A 16,091-nucleotide genomic window follows, 5' to 3' on the forward strand; every position below is an offset into this window, starting at 1 on the left:
TTGTTACGATGTCATCTACTATGTGTTGATGCTGGTTGGTTAACCACTGACTGATTTTAATCATGAAAGACAGGAGTTTGGTGCTGTATGTTAAGATCTACTTAGAAGTTCAGTTAAAGTGTTTTCTTAATCAATAAAAGATACACAGCACAGTTGTTAGAAAGGATGTGTTTTAGCTTTGGAGGCACTTTGTTTCCTATTTCAGGCAGTGCAAACTGATACAGAAGAACCACATCCCAGAGCAAACGTTCCTCAAAACATTGTTTAAATATTTTTAATGAAGTGATAGTAGCTACCAAAAAATGTAACAATTTTTTTGTGTACATAGAATAGGTAAATAATAATAATTATTGGTGTTAGATTATGGGGTTTTTAGGGCATTGTTGATGTGTAGGTTTTTCTTGGGAGAACGTGGGTAAGATTGGTTTAGCATACATTCAAATTTCTTCTGTCCTGGCAACTTCACCTAATTGCACTTACCTTGTATCTGCATTGCACTAAAATGTGCCTTTTTAAAGTCCTTTTCTGCCTTCTTCAGTAGTGCTGAAACACTTTCCGTGCCAGCATGTTGTAGAGCCAACTGTAAAATTTCAGCACGTTTTGCTTCCTGGTGCAAGTTTGTTTTTTTCTTTTTAATATACTTCGGTACCGTGATGTAAATTTTATTGGGTGAATGGCTGAGCAAACAAAAACCCCAGTGGCATTTAGTTACCTCGTATCAAAGGGCCACTAATGACCCTTTTTTTTCCCCAGTGACATAAGTATGCTGTCGTTAACTGGTATTTTTGTGGTGGTGATGGTCTGATGGCTTCTGACAGGTGAGTGATGCAGGTATGTAGTTCTTTAGATCTGATTGCAGTGACAGGCAGCAGGTAACACCGGTGGGGAGAAGCTGATAGACGAGCACAAACCAGAGATGCAGCCAGCACCTCACGCTTCCCCCACCTGCCCTCTGGGCTGTTCGTCCCTCCGAGAATATATATTTATCTATCTCTTAAGAACCGTTTTTGACTGCTTGCTCTAGGCACACTGATGTACACCATCCTGCTTTGCTTTTGTTCACAATCCTTACTCGGTTGCATCTGTGTCTTGCTGAAGTTGCGTTAGGTGGCAGTGGTAGGGATTGTGGAATGCTTGCAGCTTTTCCAGGACAATCTGTACAAGAGGTGGATGTATAGGACCTGTATGTTGACAATATTTTGCAGTGCAGATAGGAAAAGTCCAAAGTTTACTGATGTCATTACAGTAGCCAAATACGTAGTTACAAAAAGTAGAATCTTGCACTGGCTTTCTGTTTGCCTTTGCCCTTTAAATTTAAATTTTTGGCCCTATTTCAAATGAAAATATTCTTTTCCTTTCCATCTGCCATTACATACTTTATGTCTTAACAGGATTTTCTGTTACTGTGATGGTAATATCTTAGCAGTTTTATTTATGCTCAGAAATAGTTTGTAATTTTGTGTCACGGTTCCAGCACACGGTGTGTGACGCGTGCCTTTGCCTAGACTGGGTCAGTCCTTAAAGAATTTTCCTTGTGAATCTGCTCCTCGTGGCACGAGGATTTAGGGAACACTTACTGTCAAAACATAATTAGGTTTAAAGCTGCTTGTAGAGAGGAGAGGGACTTCGGAGCCGAACTCCAGATGTTTATTGTGGGCAGTTACGAGTGACAATGACTGCAGTAATCTAGAACATGCCGAGTGCAGGAGGTTCATTCTACCGAGACTAGATTGCACTGAGATATTTATAATTTCAGGTTGCAGCTATTGTTACTTGATGGTATGCAGTTAAGGGAATTTAAAAAAAAAAATGTTAAGAAAAATATGTTAAGAAATATCTTAATTTTTCTTCTTCGTGGTCATGATGTCAGCATGAAAGTTGGTGCTCCTGCTTTTGATATTTAGAAGTAGGAGAAGGGGGATCAGCGGACAGAACGGGATGTGTTAAGGTCTTGTTCAGGTACTGGAGCATGACAGTGTGTCTTTGGGAGATGGGTGACATTGTGATAACAGCGGGTAGAAGGGGAATAAAATTAATGAGTCTTCACGTGCTTTTACAAAGAGTGTATCCTTGTGAAATCATCTGGTATCTGCCCAGGGAATTGGAGCAGTGCTTTCTTTTTTAAGTTCTGCTCTAGTTCAGGCCTGTCAGGGACTGGAGTTATCCCGATACAGTTCCAGCTCAGACTGATAACTGCTTTGATCCGAAACAGTTGGACTGATCCGATACGCCTCAACTGACTTGATCTACGTGGTGTTTCGGGCAGGGGACCCAGCTGCGTACTGCGAGCTCTGGCAGAGGTGAGGTGGTTCAGCGTGGCTGCTGGGACCTTGGTGGGAGCAACTGTCTTGTTTCTTTTCCTTCCTGCCTGCATGGTTTAGCTTTAGCCGCTCCTAGTTCCTCCGCTCTTCCCAGCACCCTCTTGGCATCTCCTCCCCTGCTTCTCCGTGAGGAGGAGGGAAGGGGCCATGAAATTGTTCGGTGCCTCCACTGAAATCTGAGGTGAGCTGTTTCTTGGAAGCCATAACCAGACATATTTCCTGTTCTAAATTGAGTTAAAAAAACAGATTCAGTTACTGCGAATTCATTTAAATTCCAGGTTCATTCTGAGTTGCTGTTCTTTGTGAACTTCAGGAATATTTTCCATGTGATAACTGGCTAACGAGCTCTGTCACACAGGGACGCTGCTTCTCCGCACGTGTACGATTCTGACCTGTGTCTGAAGGAGTTAGTCTGGCCTAAGTGGTGAAAGAAGAGTAGGTGATGAACCATGTCTTTTCTTTAGAAAGTTTCTTTTATCATTGTTGGGGTTTGGTTTGACAAATCACTGATCAGTCGTTCTTTTGAAGGCCCTAATGTTAATGCTGGGAAATAACATTCTTGCTTTGAATAGACCATTTTTATCACAGAGCAAAATAAATGCATATTGAACAGAAATATTTTGCCTGGGCAGTAATTAGTGAAAATATTTATCTTCCTCAATAATGGTCTCTCTCTTTTTTTCCCTACAAAGTTCTTGATTTCCACACTCACTCACTTCATTCTTGTTGCACTTTTAGAAATTGCTTTGGCACAACGTTTGTTATTCACAATTAACTTTGGAAAACCAGGCAAGTGGAGTTAATCAAAAGGTGTTTGGAAGGTGCATAGTCGCAATTTCCTGAGCATACCTCGGTGTTTCACTGAGTGGTTTGGACAACAGGGACAACAGTCAACATGAATTTATTTTTTATTACTGGACCTGGAATTGAATATATATATCTTGGGTGATGAAAACCCAGCATCTTCTGTAGCTGTCCTATAACACGCAGCCCCGGTTTCCTGCATCTTATCTTAAAACCACGTTTCTTCCAGTGACTTGTTCTGTTGCCATCTTCCTTATAAAGCCCAGTTAGTCCCTCTTGCATGTTAAAAATTATCTATAATGACTTTCGCTCTCCTTTCCTTGCTGTTTTGAGGCTGTTTAAATGTGTAGTTGTGTAAAATATTATTTAAAAATAACCCTAAATGAGGAAAGGTGCTGTTTTGCAACTAATTCTGTTCCTCTTATGGATTTTCTGGAAGACATACCCTTGGTTTGGGGAATATGTGCAAGAATAGCACTGGTTTCACATTGCATTGGCAGCATCGTGTCATGTGTACAGGCAGACTGAAGAGACGTCTGTCGTCCTGTGGTGGTAGTTGAGATCAGAGGGAGGGGTAAAAGCATCACTGTCACAAAACCTGTAAGTTTTCTGGCTTTGTTCTCAGTTATTACTTTAAGTGGATAAAAGACTAAATGTGATAATTCTCTACACTGAAACTAAAAGGCACGTGCATTGGGAATGGCAGCGATTAGATTATGCATCAGTATAACAGTGGCCTTTTTGTTCTAAGCCCTCTGAAGTGTGATTCCAGTCTGAGGAATAAAATCTATGTGCGTTGAGATGTTCTGTTTCTTATCCCAGTTATAATGTTAGAAAACTCAGTTACAACTGAAGTCTAGAACATGGTTTTTCTTTAAGTGCCAGGTTTGCAAACTAAGTCTACGGTCTGAAATTCAAGCTGTCTTTTCTGGTTAATCTCTAGTGAGAAAATCAGTAGGACAAATACCATTCTCAGTTGCCTTATTATTTCTAAATTATGGGCTTGCTTTTATTTTTTCCTCCCAAGCAGCCATGAAATACTGTTGCCAGACTGAATGGTGGAACTGAGGACAGACTTCATCACACAGTTTGCACATTGAATGTCTGCAGAGTGAGAGAACAGTGGAAATAAATACCAGTATGGTTTCTGTAGGAGTAGTATAAAATAAATCTTTTTGTTGGTGAAACCACACTGTATCGTTAGAAAATACCAAAGAGTTTATCTCCTGTAAGAAAATGTCAGCTTAAATTAAAACCACTTTTAATCCAACCCTGTGATTCGTTTGGATGTTTCTGGCCAAATGAGCTCGATGGAGACAATGTACAAGGTCTCAGGTCCTGAGCACCTCGCAATCCAGACCGACTCAAGCGTGAGAGTTGTATACTGGTTAGTATATTCTTGGTGTAGTATAAGAATATAGTTACATTAGTCATGCATTCATAGTGACTTGCTTCAGTGCTGTGAAAACTTTTGGATCTCTAGGGGATAAATGTGTAATCTATCCCAGGGTGCTTTCTGCTGTGTCTTACTGAGTGTTTGCCTCGGGACATGGGCTCCCTTTAGTTGACCTAAGATGAAACAGAAATATTTGCAGTGAAGGCATGCCCCTCCAGCACTCCAGAAAAGGAATTTTATTGTATTTTCCTGCCAAAACAACAAGTAAAAGTTTGAGTGATATAAGCCGTGCTGGTCAGTCTGACTTTATAATGAAAATCTTATGTCTTAACTTCTTTTATGCTTCTAGATGTCTGTGTGCTGGGGAGTTGAATGGGGCAGGTATGAAACTTGTCTCCTTGTGCCTTTTAAACAGGTTTCTGTAACATCTGACACTATTTTTTCTTCTCAGAAAGTGTTATTTTCTTCTCAGAAAGGGTCATTAGACACTGGAAGGGGCTGCCCAGGGAGGTGGTGGAGTCACCATCTCTGGAGGGGTTTAAGAAAAGCCTGGACATGGCACTTAGTGCCCTGGTCTAGTTGCCATGGTGGTGTCAGGGCAATGGTTGGACTCGATGATCCCAGAGGGCTCTTCCAACCTGGTTGATTCTGTGATTCTGTGATCCAGTGAGGAGGAATTCGTGGTGTGAAGATGACTGAAGAATGTCTTGCATGTCCAAAATACATATTGTTTGTTTGTATCGATTAGTTTAGTAAATCTGTATTTATGACTTGCCATTTCACTCGCAGTTTTTTCGGGTCCGTTCTAGCGCCCCGTGTTAGTGCAGGGACGGTTCTGGTTTGCAGAATTGCAGGATATGCTTTGAGGTCTTGCGACCTCTGGGGTAGCGCTGTCCTTAGTTCAGCTGACACTGGCTGCGGACAAAGCAGTTCATGGTTTCTCTGTCAGTTGACAAGTTGTGTTTGGGACAGAGGTTTACCTGGGGGCCTGGAGCTGCTCTGCTTGGATTTGTGCTCCCCCCCTCACCGTAGCAGTGTCTGAGTTTGATGAATGCAGCCTTGCAAATAGGAAAGGAAAAGGAGTGGTGGTTTGGGTTTGGTTTGGGGTTTTTTGGTGTTTGTGGAGTATTTTTTGTTTTCTTTTCTTTATTTTTAACATTTCTTACTAGTATTCAGTCTTACCTGAAAAGAAGACAAATCTGTTGCTCTTTTTTTGCCTTTGTTTCTTTATGATCTAATAAAGAAGTCGTTGAAGGCATGTTAGAAGCCCACGTTTTCTGTTTTTTACGGGAGGAAATGAAAATGTTGGTTTCTCTGTCAGTTTCTGTGAGGAAGTGAAATAATGAAATAGGGAAGTCTCCTCCCCACTCTCCACAAAAACTGGGGAAACTGCAGTTGAGCAATTAGCAGAAGGAGAGATTTTCAGATATGCTTAATTTTTAAACTTTGTAAAAGAATCTTTGGAACTAAAACCTTCAGAACTGAACTGAGCGGATACAAGTGTTGCTTGAATAATGATCCATCTGCTTAGGCTGGGAGGACCTGAAGAGATACATGAAGTAAATCAGGTAAAAAAAAGTTCCTCTTCTGCCTGTATTATTAAAGAAATAAGCTTAATTTTTAGAGTAAAATCTTATAGGTTGCTAAAAACTAATTACCCTTGAAACAAAGAAAGGCTCTGACGTTACAGAGACAATTACGTTGGATTCCTGGTAGTCGTATAAAGGCATTTTTAGCTTTTCTTTTCCTGAGCTAGGTGGCTTGGTGGGTGGTCATTTCTGGAAACTCGGCTTTATGACTTCTGGTGTTCAGTTCTGCTTGGTTTTTATTCATAACTTTTTGAGAGGAAGATTGGTGTGCTTGGTGAGGAAAGAGAGAACTATTAGAGAACTGGATGCCAGAGATTAATAACCTGAAAACAGAGGTAAAGTTTCTTGAAGGGAAACACCAGACTTGATCAGATCAGGTTGAAGATCTGTGAACTCCCTGCTGCTGTCGGTACAACCTGGTCTTTGGTTTTGCTTTTTTTACTCATTAAAGTAGACTATTCATTTCAAAGTCATTAACAAAAACTGTTCATGATTGAAGCTGCCAAGAGTGGGTTTTTTGACAACAAAGCGATTCCAGTAATGAATTAGTTGTGAAACAGTTTTGGTCTGCATTTTGCTGTTTGTAAAACCATACTTGTACATTATTTAAGTTTGGAGGGGGGGATACCCCTTATTTACCCTTTCATCTGCCTCCACAGTTGATAGCAAAAGAAGATAGGAACTTTCTTTTTTTCTCCATCTCCTGCTACTGTAGAGGAGTGCAGAGGGTAATCTTCCCCTGCCCTGCCCTTCCAGATTAATTTCTGATAAATCTCTTTTTCTTTCCCTTTGCTGACCAGCTTGTAATTTGAAAGACGTATTCATGGCTGAGAAGATCACTGTGTCATTTCTTTTGCCTCACACTGCTTACGTGGCTTTTTTAGATGTACTCTGTAACCTCACTTTGTTCCTCCTTTTTGACCAGGCCAAAACTGCCTGCGCTGTAAAAAAGGTGCCACTTAGACCAACGTTGTCTCCTTAACCTGTTGCTGAAGTTGTTTTGTTGCTGAAATTGCACAGTTACTGTGTCCTGCAATAGACTTATCCTAACCGACCCAAAGTGTTGAAGCATTCGGAGCAGAATGTCCAGAGGTCGGTGATCACATCTTGACAACTGATCCAGTCGCTCAACCTTTTGTCACACGAGTGAATAGACATTTTTTTCTTTTATTGCTGTTTAAAAGCCTTTAGTTGTCTTACCTCCAGGTGTGACATAACAGTATAAATCCCATTTTTATGTGAGTAAACCCGTTTGTTCCAAGACTCCTTCTATATTTTAAAGGTTTAATGCTTTGACTATATGGGTATAGTCATTAGCAATATGATTTTTTCTAATTGATTCAGTTTATTCAACCCATGTAGCCCAAATGGAGCTGTACATCTGTGTAGGTGCTTTTGAAGGAGCGTGAGATATTTCTTCTTTGGAAGCAATAAGTGACAATGGTGTCACTCCACCCCCAGTAGTGAACGTTGTGGTTTTTCTGATTTGTTCCAGTGAACTTGCCTGCTATGAGGAGTTACAGCAGTTCAAACGCTGCATAGATTTATATAGAGAAACAATTAAGAGTAATAATGAGGCAAGCAAACAGAACTACTGTTTTTTCATAAATTTTTAAATAGCTGAGTAAGCAGATGTAGAGTTTTTTTATAGCCGTATACAGTTTGTGACACTTGCACTCTGCCATATAAACTACTCTAATGCCATAAACACTAATTTAATTTTACTGAAGGATTAAATAGGAGCGATGAAATCCTAAGTAGGGAATCCACTAAAAAACCCAGAGTTTTAAGTAATAATTCTTTTAGTTGAGGAGAGACGGTAGAAAATGTGAATCTAATACTTTATATTTTTTTCCCTGCTAATATGGAAAACCTTCTTTAGTCGGTTTGAATCTTACTCTTGTGTAGGGTACAAGGTCACAAGTCTTTATAACAGGTTGGTCAATCAGACTTAAATGGCTAAATTTTAATCTGCTAAGCTTATTAGAGGAACAGCGCTTGTATCACTGTAGTTAAGTTTGTCACAAGTCTCAGTGTGACATCTCTTTCAGTCACTAATGATGGATGTTGTATCAATTTAGACTTGAATTTAGCAGAGAAGTTGTGTTGTCCCAGATTTCATTCATTTAAAAGCTCTGTGCTTGTGTTTTGGTGGTGTGGTTTTTTTTTTTTAAAACTCATATTTAAGAGAATTTAATGAAAATTTTAGTGTCGCAATCACTGTTGGAGACCTGTCTTCTATTCCAAAGGCAAATGAATTGGGCCGTAGTAAGATTCTTTTTTTGTTGGAGAAAGATGTATGCATTTGAATTAATTCCCTGGATAGTACTTTAGCTTTACATCAGGATTTAGATGTTAAACCGGAATGTTTTTATGGATAGGAGATTTCTCACAGGACCTTTGAGTTTTTGTGGTTTTTAGAACTGGGTAACATCCATTAATCTTGATTTCAGATGCTTCCGTCCTTTCATTTTCTCTCCTTTTGTATTGTGAATATCACGTAGTAAGGAGGGGAGATATTTACAAGTAGTTCCAAGCAGGGTGTTATGTAGAGCTCTGGGTCAGTGGATCTGGCCTGATGAATAATGAGGTTGGGTGGGTAGATCAAAACTAAATCACTAAATTAGAATTGCTGGTTGCAACAGAAACGCAGGGAGCAGGACCCCAGGCAGGCTTGGGGGGTGCGAGATAGCTGCCATGGGTTTCTTGTGTACTTTGATTTTTGTCAGAAGTAGTTTCCCATGGAATTTGTTTTGGTCTTGTTTGGTTATTTGCAGCTGTGAGTGAGGCTTTCTGCTGTTCATGAAACTTTGTATTGGCATAGCGGAGAGACGGAAGGAAATATTGCTGCTTGCATCCGTATTAAGATAAAAAAATTACTTTTCGGTATATTCTGAGTTCTGTACATAGCTGGGTATTGTGTATGTGTACTATTAAAAAAAAATACTTTTATTCTGATGGATTTTTGACAAGACCTGGGCCAGAATCTTGTATTTGAACTATTTGAAGCTTCTATCCACATCATTGTATTTTCATTTACTTCATTATATGCCAAATGCTGACTTTAGCAGAATAGCTCATTTTGTCAAAGGCAAGCGAGTATAATCAAATCTCCAAAGTATATTTGCTTTCTTTTTCCAGTTTCATTCACAGGTTTCCAGCTGTGCACATCTATAAATTGAGCATACTCTAGCTGGTTTTCAGTTTGACTGTCGACATTTCTGAAGCTTTGGTTGCTATTTGAAACAGAATTAGTGGTAAATTTAAAGACGGTCTTCATCTAGGTATGAAGGCAGAGCTTATGTAGGGAAAAAAAATACTGTGCATCTGCTAGAGATTGAAAGAGAAGATTTGCAGTGACCACAGGCGGAACTGGTGGACTCGTGCATCTGAGTAAGTCTGTTCTCGTCCCCAGAGCCCGGAGAGCCTGGGCCATCGTTCTGGTCCCTGGTCCCGTCACCACCCACAGCTTTCTAAAGATCACTTTAAAAATGTTCCTGTTGTTGCTTACTTTGTGATGAAGGAAGCAGTGAGCAGGGAACCTGGGAACTTTCATAGGTTCACAAAATAGGACATTTTGCATCCAAGAGGTAGTCCACCCTTTAATATTGCACACGCTCTGAGTGGGAGAGCTTAAATTCTGCCTGTAGCTTGTGTGTTCCTTGCCTTTCATTTTTCAGGAAAAGCCCTTTGATGGTATCTATCAGATGACTAAATAGATCTGTCAACAGTCAGCTGATGATGTAGTTGTTGGTTGGTTCATTCTTACTCATTTATGGGAATGCTGCTAAGATCAAGCAGCTTCCTACAGGCTTCATAAACCAAATTCTGTGGTCAGTAATGCCAGCAGCTTACTGGGTGTATTCCCAACAGCTCTGTTTGCCACACCAAAACCTTCCAAGTCCGTGAAAGACGTACTTTTTAATTGAATGGGGAGTTTATTTCTCAAGTGCATTCAGAGCTTGGTCCTTGGAAACTGTTGAAAGGGTTTGGGTGATGATTAAGCGATGACTTGCTGGGTAAAAGCTTCTCTGAAGTCCCACTCATGAAGCTTATTGTTCGGTATCTAATGCATAATTGACTGTGATTAACGACATGGGTTAGGGGTATCCTGTACCTGCTTAATCGGAAAGATATTTTAATCTGTCGCAGTGATTTTTCCCTAAATTTTTCCATAGCATCATCTGGCATTCCCTGGGCTCCTCTTGCCCATTCGTTCTCTTGTCTTCGTGTGATCTGTGATCCACAGCAACCTGACTTTGCCGTGACCGCTGAGAGAAGGGGGTTGTGTTGCTGGGGCATCTCAAGTTCTCCTCCTCTCTGTACACTGAAGTGAGACTTGTTTCTTCTTCGTGTAATCTGCTTCAGGACGAGGGAATGTGGAAGGGATAAAACTGTTTTTCTTGATGCGAGTTTGTCCTGGCAAAATGAGCTGGTATTGCTCAATGGTTTAAGCACGTGAAGCAATTTTGATGCCAGGTGGAGTGGCATTAGGAACGGCGTAGTGGCATTCAGCTACTCCGTGCCCTTGGACATCTCCTTCATCTTGGTGGCAGTGCTGTTAATAACTTGTCAAGAAAGGTGCTGTACAGACCATACTGCTTTTCTATTGCAATTTAAAAAAAACTACATTTATTTGTCCTGAAGGCACCTGGCATCTGAACAGCACCAAACCTCTCTGGGCTGTTGTGGAGTCTCCCTCCGTGGTGGCTGGCCTTGCCCTGTGCCAGTGCTTGGCTGGTCCCTCGCAGGTGGCAGACCAGGCTGTGTGCCCGCTGCTCGTGTGCCGGGGCTCGCAGGCGCCATGGTGGCTAAGCTGCTTTAGCAGTCTCTCTCTAACAACATTACAGATTATCAAGGCTTGAAAAACACACTTCTCTCGTTTCAAGTACAGATTGAAAAAGTCCAAAGTCAAACAGATAACGGTTATTAGAGTTTCTGTGCGACTGGTGTCTTCATTTTAGACAAGTGGGGGTCTTTCACGTGGTAAAAGGTTTGGGAAAAGAGGATGAAGCTACAGATAACAGTATAGAGCCCTTGAATCTATACTTTAAAATATTTGTTGACCTACTTTGACACTTAATCAATTCTAAAGATCACAGAATCAATCAGGTTGGAAGAGCCCTCTGGGATCATCGAGTCCAACCATTGCCCTGACACCACCATGGCAACTAGACCATGGCACTAAGTGCCATGTCCAGGCTTTTCTTAAACCCCTCCAGAGATGGTGACTCCACCACCTCCCTGGGCAGCCCCTTCCAATGGCTAATGACCCTTGCTGAGAAGAAATGCTTCCTCATGTCCAACCTGAACCTCCCCTGGCGAAGCTAAAGTATTTACAGATAAGTAAATTTAAAGATAAGTATTTACATTGTGGAGACTTACAGTAGTATGAAATATTTTAGACAATAAAACCACTTCTGTTTATTCTGGACTTCCACATCAAGGCGATGTTTGAGTGAAAGCATGATGAAAATCCGTAAATGCAGGCTTTAAGGTGTATTCTCTGGTGCTGGCTGGCCGTGTCGTAGGAAGGCGTGTGCCTATTAAACACACCCAGACTGCAGCGTGCCTCCACGTTCCTGGAGGCTTCAACACTCACCTGCTTTAGGTGACAATTCTATAGGTTACAGTTCTGTTATTTCACTTCCATCTTGCCTTTAACATATTATGAAGGATTGTTATAATGAAATAATGTGATAACTTTGCAATGAGTCCTCAACATATGAGTTAGTGAACAATTGGTTTGCTTTTGTTTTGTCTTTAGGAGATTCAGTTTTAGAGGTGTGTGGAAGCTGTTACCACTTGCCTTAGAATATTCAAACTAGACCAGGTAAGTACTGTATTTTTTTTGATTTCTTGAAGCTAAAAAAATTCCACTCATTTAAATGCAAAATAATGCCAAGGAAACAAAGTTCTAAGTTTCATATAGAAATCTCTAATACTGCATGGAGCCAAGCTTAAAACACCTCATATTTTTCTTGATAATACAGTCTTGTATATGTTTCTCTACTCTCCCCTTTAAAAATTATTTTTTTTCACTCTAGAAAAATACCAGATTGTGAGAACGACTCTAAATGAATCTGAGACAGATGGACAGGATGCGGAGGCCAGTGGTGCTATTTTGGTTTTATGATAAATCAATATTTACTGAAGTGTTTTCTGGCTTGGTGTTTTTATTTAGATTTTTACTAGTAAATACTGGTTGAGATAGAATAATTTAGTTTAAAATTAACACCTGTAGCTAGTCTGCACTGGAAATCTTTGAAAAACTAGTAATCTTAAATTTAACTGACATTATATTTTACCACACAGTCAGTAACCAGAAATGATTTGCAGAATACAAATCTTACTGAAAATACTCTAGTGCTTCCTGAAGGTATGTAATAAAGCATCAACTAGACATAATTTTTGTAAGAGCTGGCAAAATGTCATTTCCAAGCCAGGCTTTTTAATCATGTTTTCTTGGAGAAGTTGATCCCCCCTCGCTGTCCCCTTCCAGTTAAATTCTTTGCAGCATCTTGCAGCAGGGTCAGGTGAAGTTTTAGTCCTCCCTCCCTGCTTCTGGCCACCTGATCTGCTCTCACCCTGTTCTGGTGCTGGCATTCATTGGGATGTTCTGTGAGTGTTTAATTCCCTAAACTGACAGAACTATTCATTTTTTTCTTGGCTGTAATAATAGTTTGCCATTTTAATGAGTTAAATACAACTTATAAAAGGGTCAGCAGACCTGGCAGAGACTAAGGTATCGCCAGTTTCATGAAACTTGATAGGATTCTTTTGGGAAGCTAGAAAGAAAATTACTCTAAGGTTCAGTTTATCATTGATGCATTTAAAATATTAAGGCTGCTTCCATATAACCTGTCAGATTTAATCTAAGTCTTTTCAGCAAGGTAGTACCAGTTGTATTTACCTGGTCGTGCTGAAACCAGTTGCATTTTCTGGTAAAGCTGACTAATGTGGGATATTCTGGGACACAGATGGTTAAAAACGGTGCTGTTTAATCCAGGGGATTACCTTTCTTCAGAGCCTCCTGAGAGAAACCTCTTCAGGGCATCCTGCTTGGTTAGAATAGGTAGCAGATGGCTCGTTGCTGCTGAATACAACACTTTTTAAAAATACAGAGCAGCTTTCAGTGCAGTGAATTAGAGCCACTTGTAAAAACAGTAGGATAGATAATATCCTGCTTTATAAAGTACTCCGGACTTAAATAATTTCACCTTTATTGTCTGTTTCATATTTGAAAAGCCAAAGGTTGAGTTCCTAGTAATAATACTCTGCTGTTCCCTTAAATAACAAGCTTCCAGATGAATTCCCGTTGCCACCTTGTCCTCCACTCCTCTCCCAAGGCCAGTGTGTCCATTTCGTACCAGTTTTGAAAAACAGACACCTCCTTACACCGAACTCCAGGTACCCTGAACTGTTCAGATTGAAGAGATTAAGGATTGCAGCAGTGTGGAATTTTATTCCTGTGCCTGCCTTTATTCTTGACAGGCAGCCTGCAGACTGATAGACATTGCCTGGATCAACTTGAATTAGTTCTTATTAAACAAATTGGCCCTAATTTAACAGTGGAGGTTTTATTAAGCAGAACATAGCGTATACCTGTGATCTGCAGCATCTGTGCACCAAGGGCACGTTGGATGGATTTTAAAGGCAGCTTGTTGTGCCTAAATAGAGCTACAGACTTTTAAACAACACAAATGCTCATCATGCCCTCGAAGCTCCATTTTGAAGCAGTACCTTTGGAAGAGCTAAATGAGCATGTACAATCTCAACCAGGATGCTTTTTTTTCCCCTCTGATTTCAGAGTAATCCCACAGGTCCGTGGCCAAGAGCAACAGTGATAGACGCGCTCGCCTTGGCTGGGTGCTGCTGACGGGTGACGAGTGTGACAGAGCTGCAGGAGAGGGTCCTAGGAAGGCTGCGAGGAAGAGGTGGTGGTTGTGGTGGAGAGCAGCAGTGCTTAGAGCAGGCCTGTGCGATTAGTTAGATCACCAGAGAGACGTGGGGATCATCAGTCTTTGACCTCAGCACTGGGACCGCTTGGGCAGAGGGGGCTGGGAAGCTGTGGCCGGGCTCACCCATAGTTGTGATGGGAAAAGGCTGTCACGTAGGGTTGTGCCTGGTGTATTCCTGCATGGGATATTTATTTCCTGAAATATATTTTTTTTCCTTTCACTGAATCATGTTGTGCCCAAATAAGTTATTTGTGTTTTGTCTCCCAGCACTCAGTAATTTTTCTCTCATACAGAAACCCTTTGGTAGCTGAACAGTATCCTTCAAAAGAAAATTTGAGGGAGCTGGGAGCTGGAGAAGAACAGACTGAGGAGGGATCTTATCAATGCTTACAAATACCTTAGGGGTGGGTGTCAAGGGGATGGGTCCAGACTCTTCTCAGTGGTGCCCAGTGACAGGACAAGTGGCAACGGCACAAACTGAAACATGGGAAGTTCCATCTCAATATGAGGAAAAACTTCTTTACTTTGAGGGTGGCAGAGCCCTGGCACAGGCTGCCCAGGGAGGGGGGGAGTCTCCTTCTCTGGAGATATTCAAACCTGCCTGGACACGACCCTGTGCAACATGCTCTAGGGGAACCTGCTTTGGCTGGGGGTTGGACTAGGTGATCTCCAGAGGTCCCTTCCAACCCCAACCAGTCTGGGATTCTGTGAAAAGAAAAGATTTTCTCTCCCTACCCACATGTTCACCTTCCAGTTTTGGGGTGTATTTTGAATTCTTAACCAAAGCATTGGGGTTTAGACCTTTTCTTATTATTAATAATAATTTATAGCTTCCTTATTGGGTAGCCTTTAATTAAACTTACCAGAGCTGCCAAAGAGGGAAATGAAGTGAGAGTTTGCTAGTTCAGCAGGTGTATTCCAGTCAAAGAAAGTGGTCATAGTGCCCAGTGTTAAACTAATGTAAAGTTGGAGAGGCCAAATGTGGAAGAGTTAGTTAACAGTAAGCTCTGAGGTGAAGAAAGTTGTAATGTCTCTATCCACATCGTGCCACCTAGTCACACTTGCACTAGCATGACGATACCTGTGTGTTGGTACAAACAGAACTGTGTTTTTTGTGAAGTGTGTCCACACTACGAGGTCATACCAAGAGCCAGGCAGTGCGAGATGTGATGTCTGAGAGTATTTCTTTCAGGTCGCCTTTTAAAAGCTGAAGTTATTAACTTTGTTATGTAAGATAAAGGGTTAAACTAGAAAAGTCTGGTGCTTTAAATATCTTTTTCAAAGACTACATAATCTGGTGTAGGCTAACTAATGACATAATCCAAAAATAGCCAATAGTCTTCTCGTCGATGCTCATCCTTGCTGCAGTTGTGCAGCTAACGAGTGGCAAATGCTAATCTCCTCAGGCTGTTAGAGGACATAACCATACCTGTCCGTGGCATGGCGCAGGGGAGACCTGGGGCCTTTCACGTTGGAGTTTGGAGCAGGGGGTTCATTCACGTTCAAGTAGCATGAGTTTAACTAGAATACATGTTAAATGTTTGATCCACGACTTTGAATTTTTAACTTCCACATGTGTTAAGAGCCTTTTCTTTCCAAAGCACATGTAAACCTTATAAAAGATGAATTTTCACGTGGAAACTCTGGTTTCAAGGCTGATGTTCTTGAGGTCTGTGTTCTTCTTTCTTTAAGCATTTCTTAACCTCTTGTTTGGCAGGGGCTGGTTCTCTCTCCAGGCTAGTTCAGGATGGCAGACCAGAGGCAACGTTCGCTCTCTACCTCTGGAGAATCGTTGTACCACGTGCTAGGGTTGGACAAGAATGCCACTTCGGATGATATCAAAAAGTCCTACAGGTAAAGGTTTCAGTTTTATGCGTGTTGCCCAGTAGCACAAATAGCTTTAATTAAGTGTTCAACAGATGGCTTATTTATCTCTAGGCTCCAGTGGATTTGTTTAAACCTTTTGCAAGAAAAACATGTAAGAAAACCAGGTGAAAACGTGGTTGATTCTTGCAGAAAT

At 41.0% G+C, this 16,091-nt stretch overlaps 1 protein-coding gene across 2 annotated transcripts in view; it reads left to right on the forward strand.

Moving 5' to 3' along the window:
- The window catches only part of DNAJC5 (DnaJ heat shock protein family (Hsp40) member C5), a 31,061-nt gene that overhangs the window by 3,994 nt on the left and 10,976 nt on the right, over positions 1–16,091 (forward strand). For both annotated transcript variants that reach the window (XM_068416415.1, XM_068416416.1), the window contains exons 2-3: positions 11,878–11,943; positions 15,789–15,925. In XM_068416415.1, coding sequence (XP_068272516.1) covers positions 15,819–15,925 — 107 coding nt within the window. In that variant the 5' untranslated portion in view covers positions 11,878–11,943; positions 15,789–15,818. The remainder of the gene's footprint in view (positions 1–11,877; positions 11,944–15,788; positions 15,926–16,091) is intronic.

The sequence above is a fragment of the Nyctibius grandis genome, chromosome 19, assembly GCF_013368605.1.
Source record: "Nyctibius grandis isolate bNycGra1 chromosome 19, bNycGra1.pri, whole genome shotgun sequence".
NCBI classification, from domain to species: domain Eukaryota; kingdom Metazoa; phylum Chordata; class Aves; order Nyctibiiformes; family Nyctibiidae; genus Nyctibius; species Nyctibius grandis.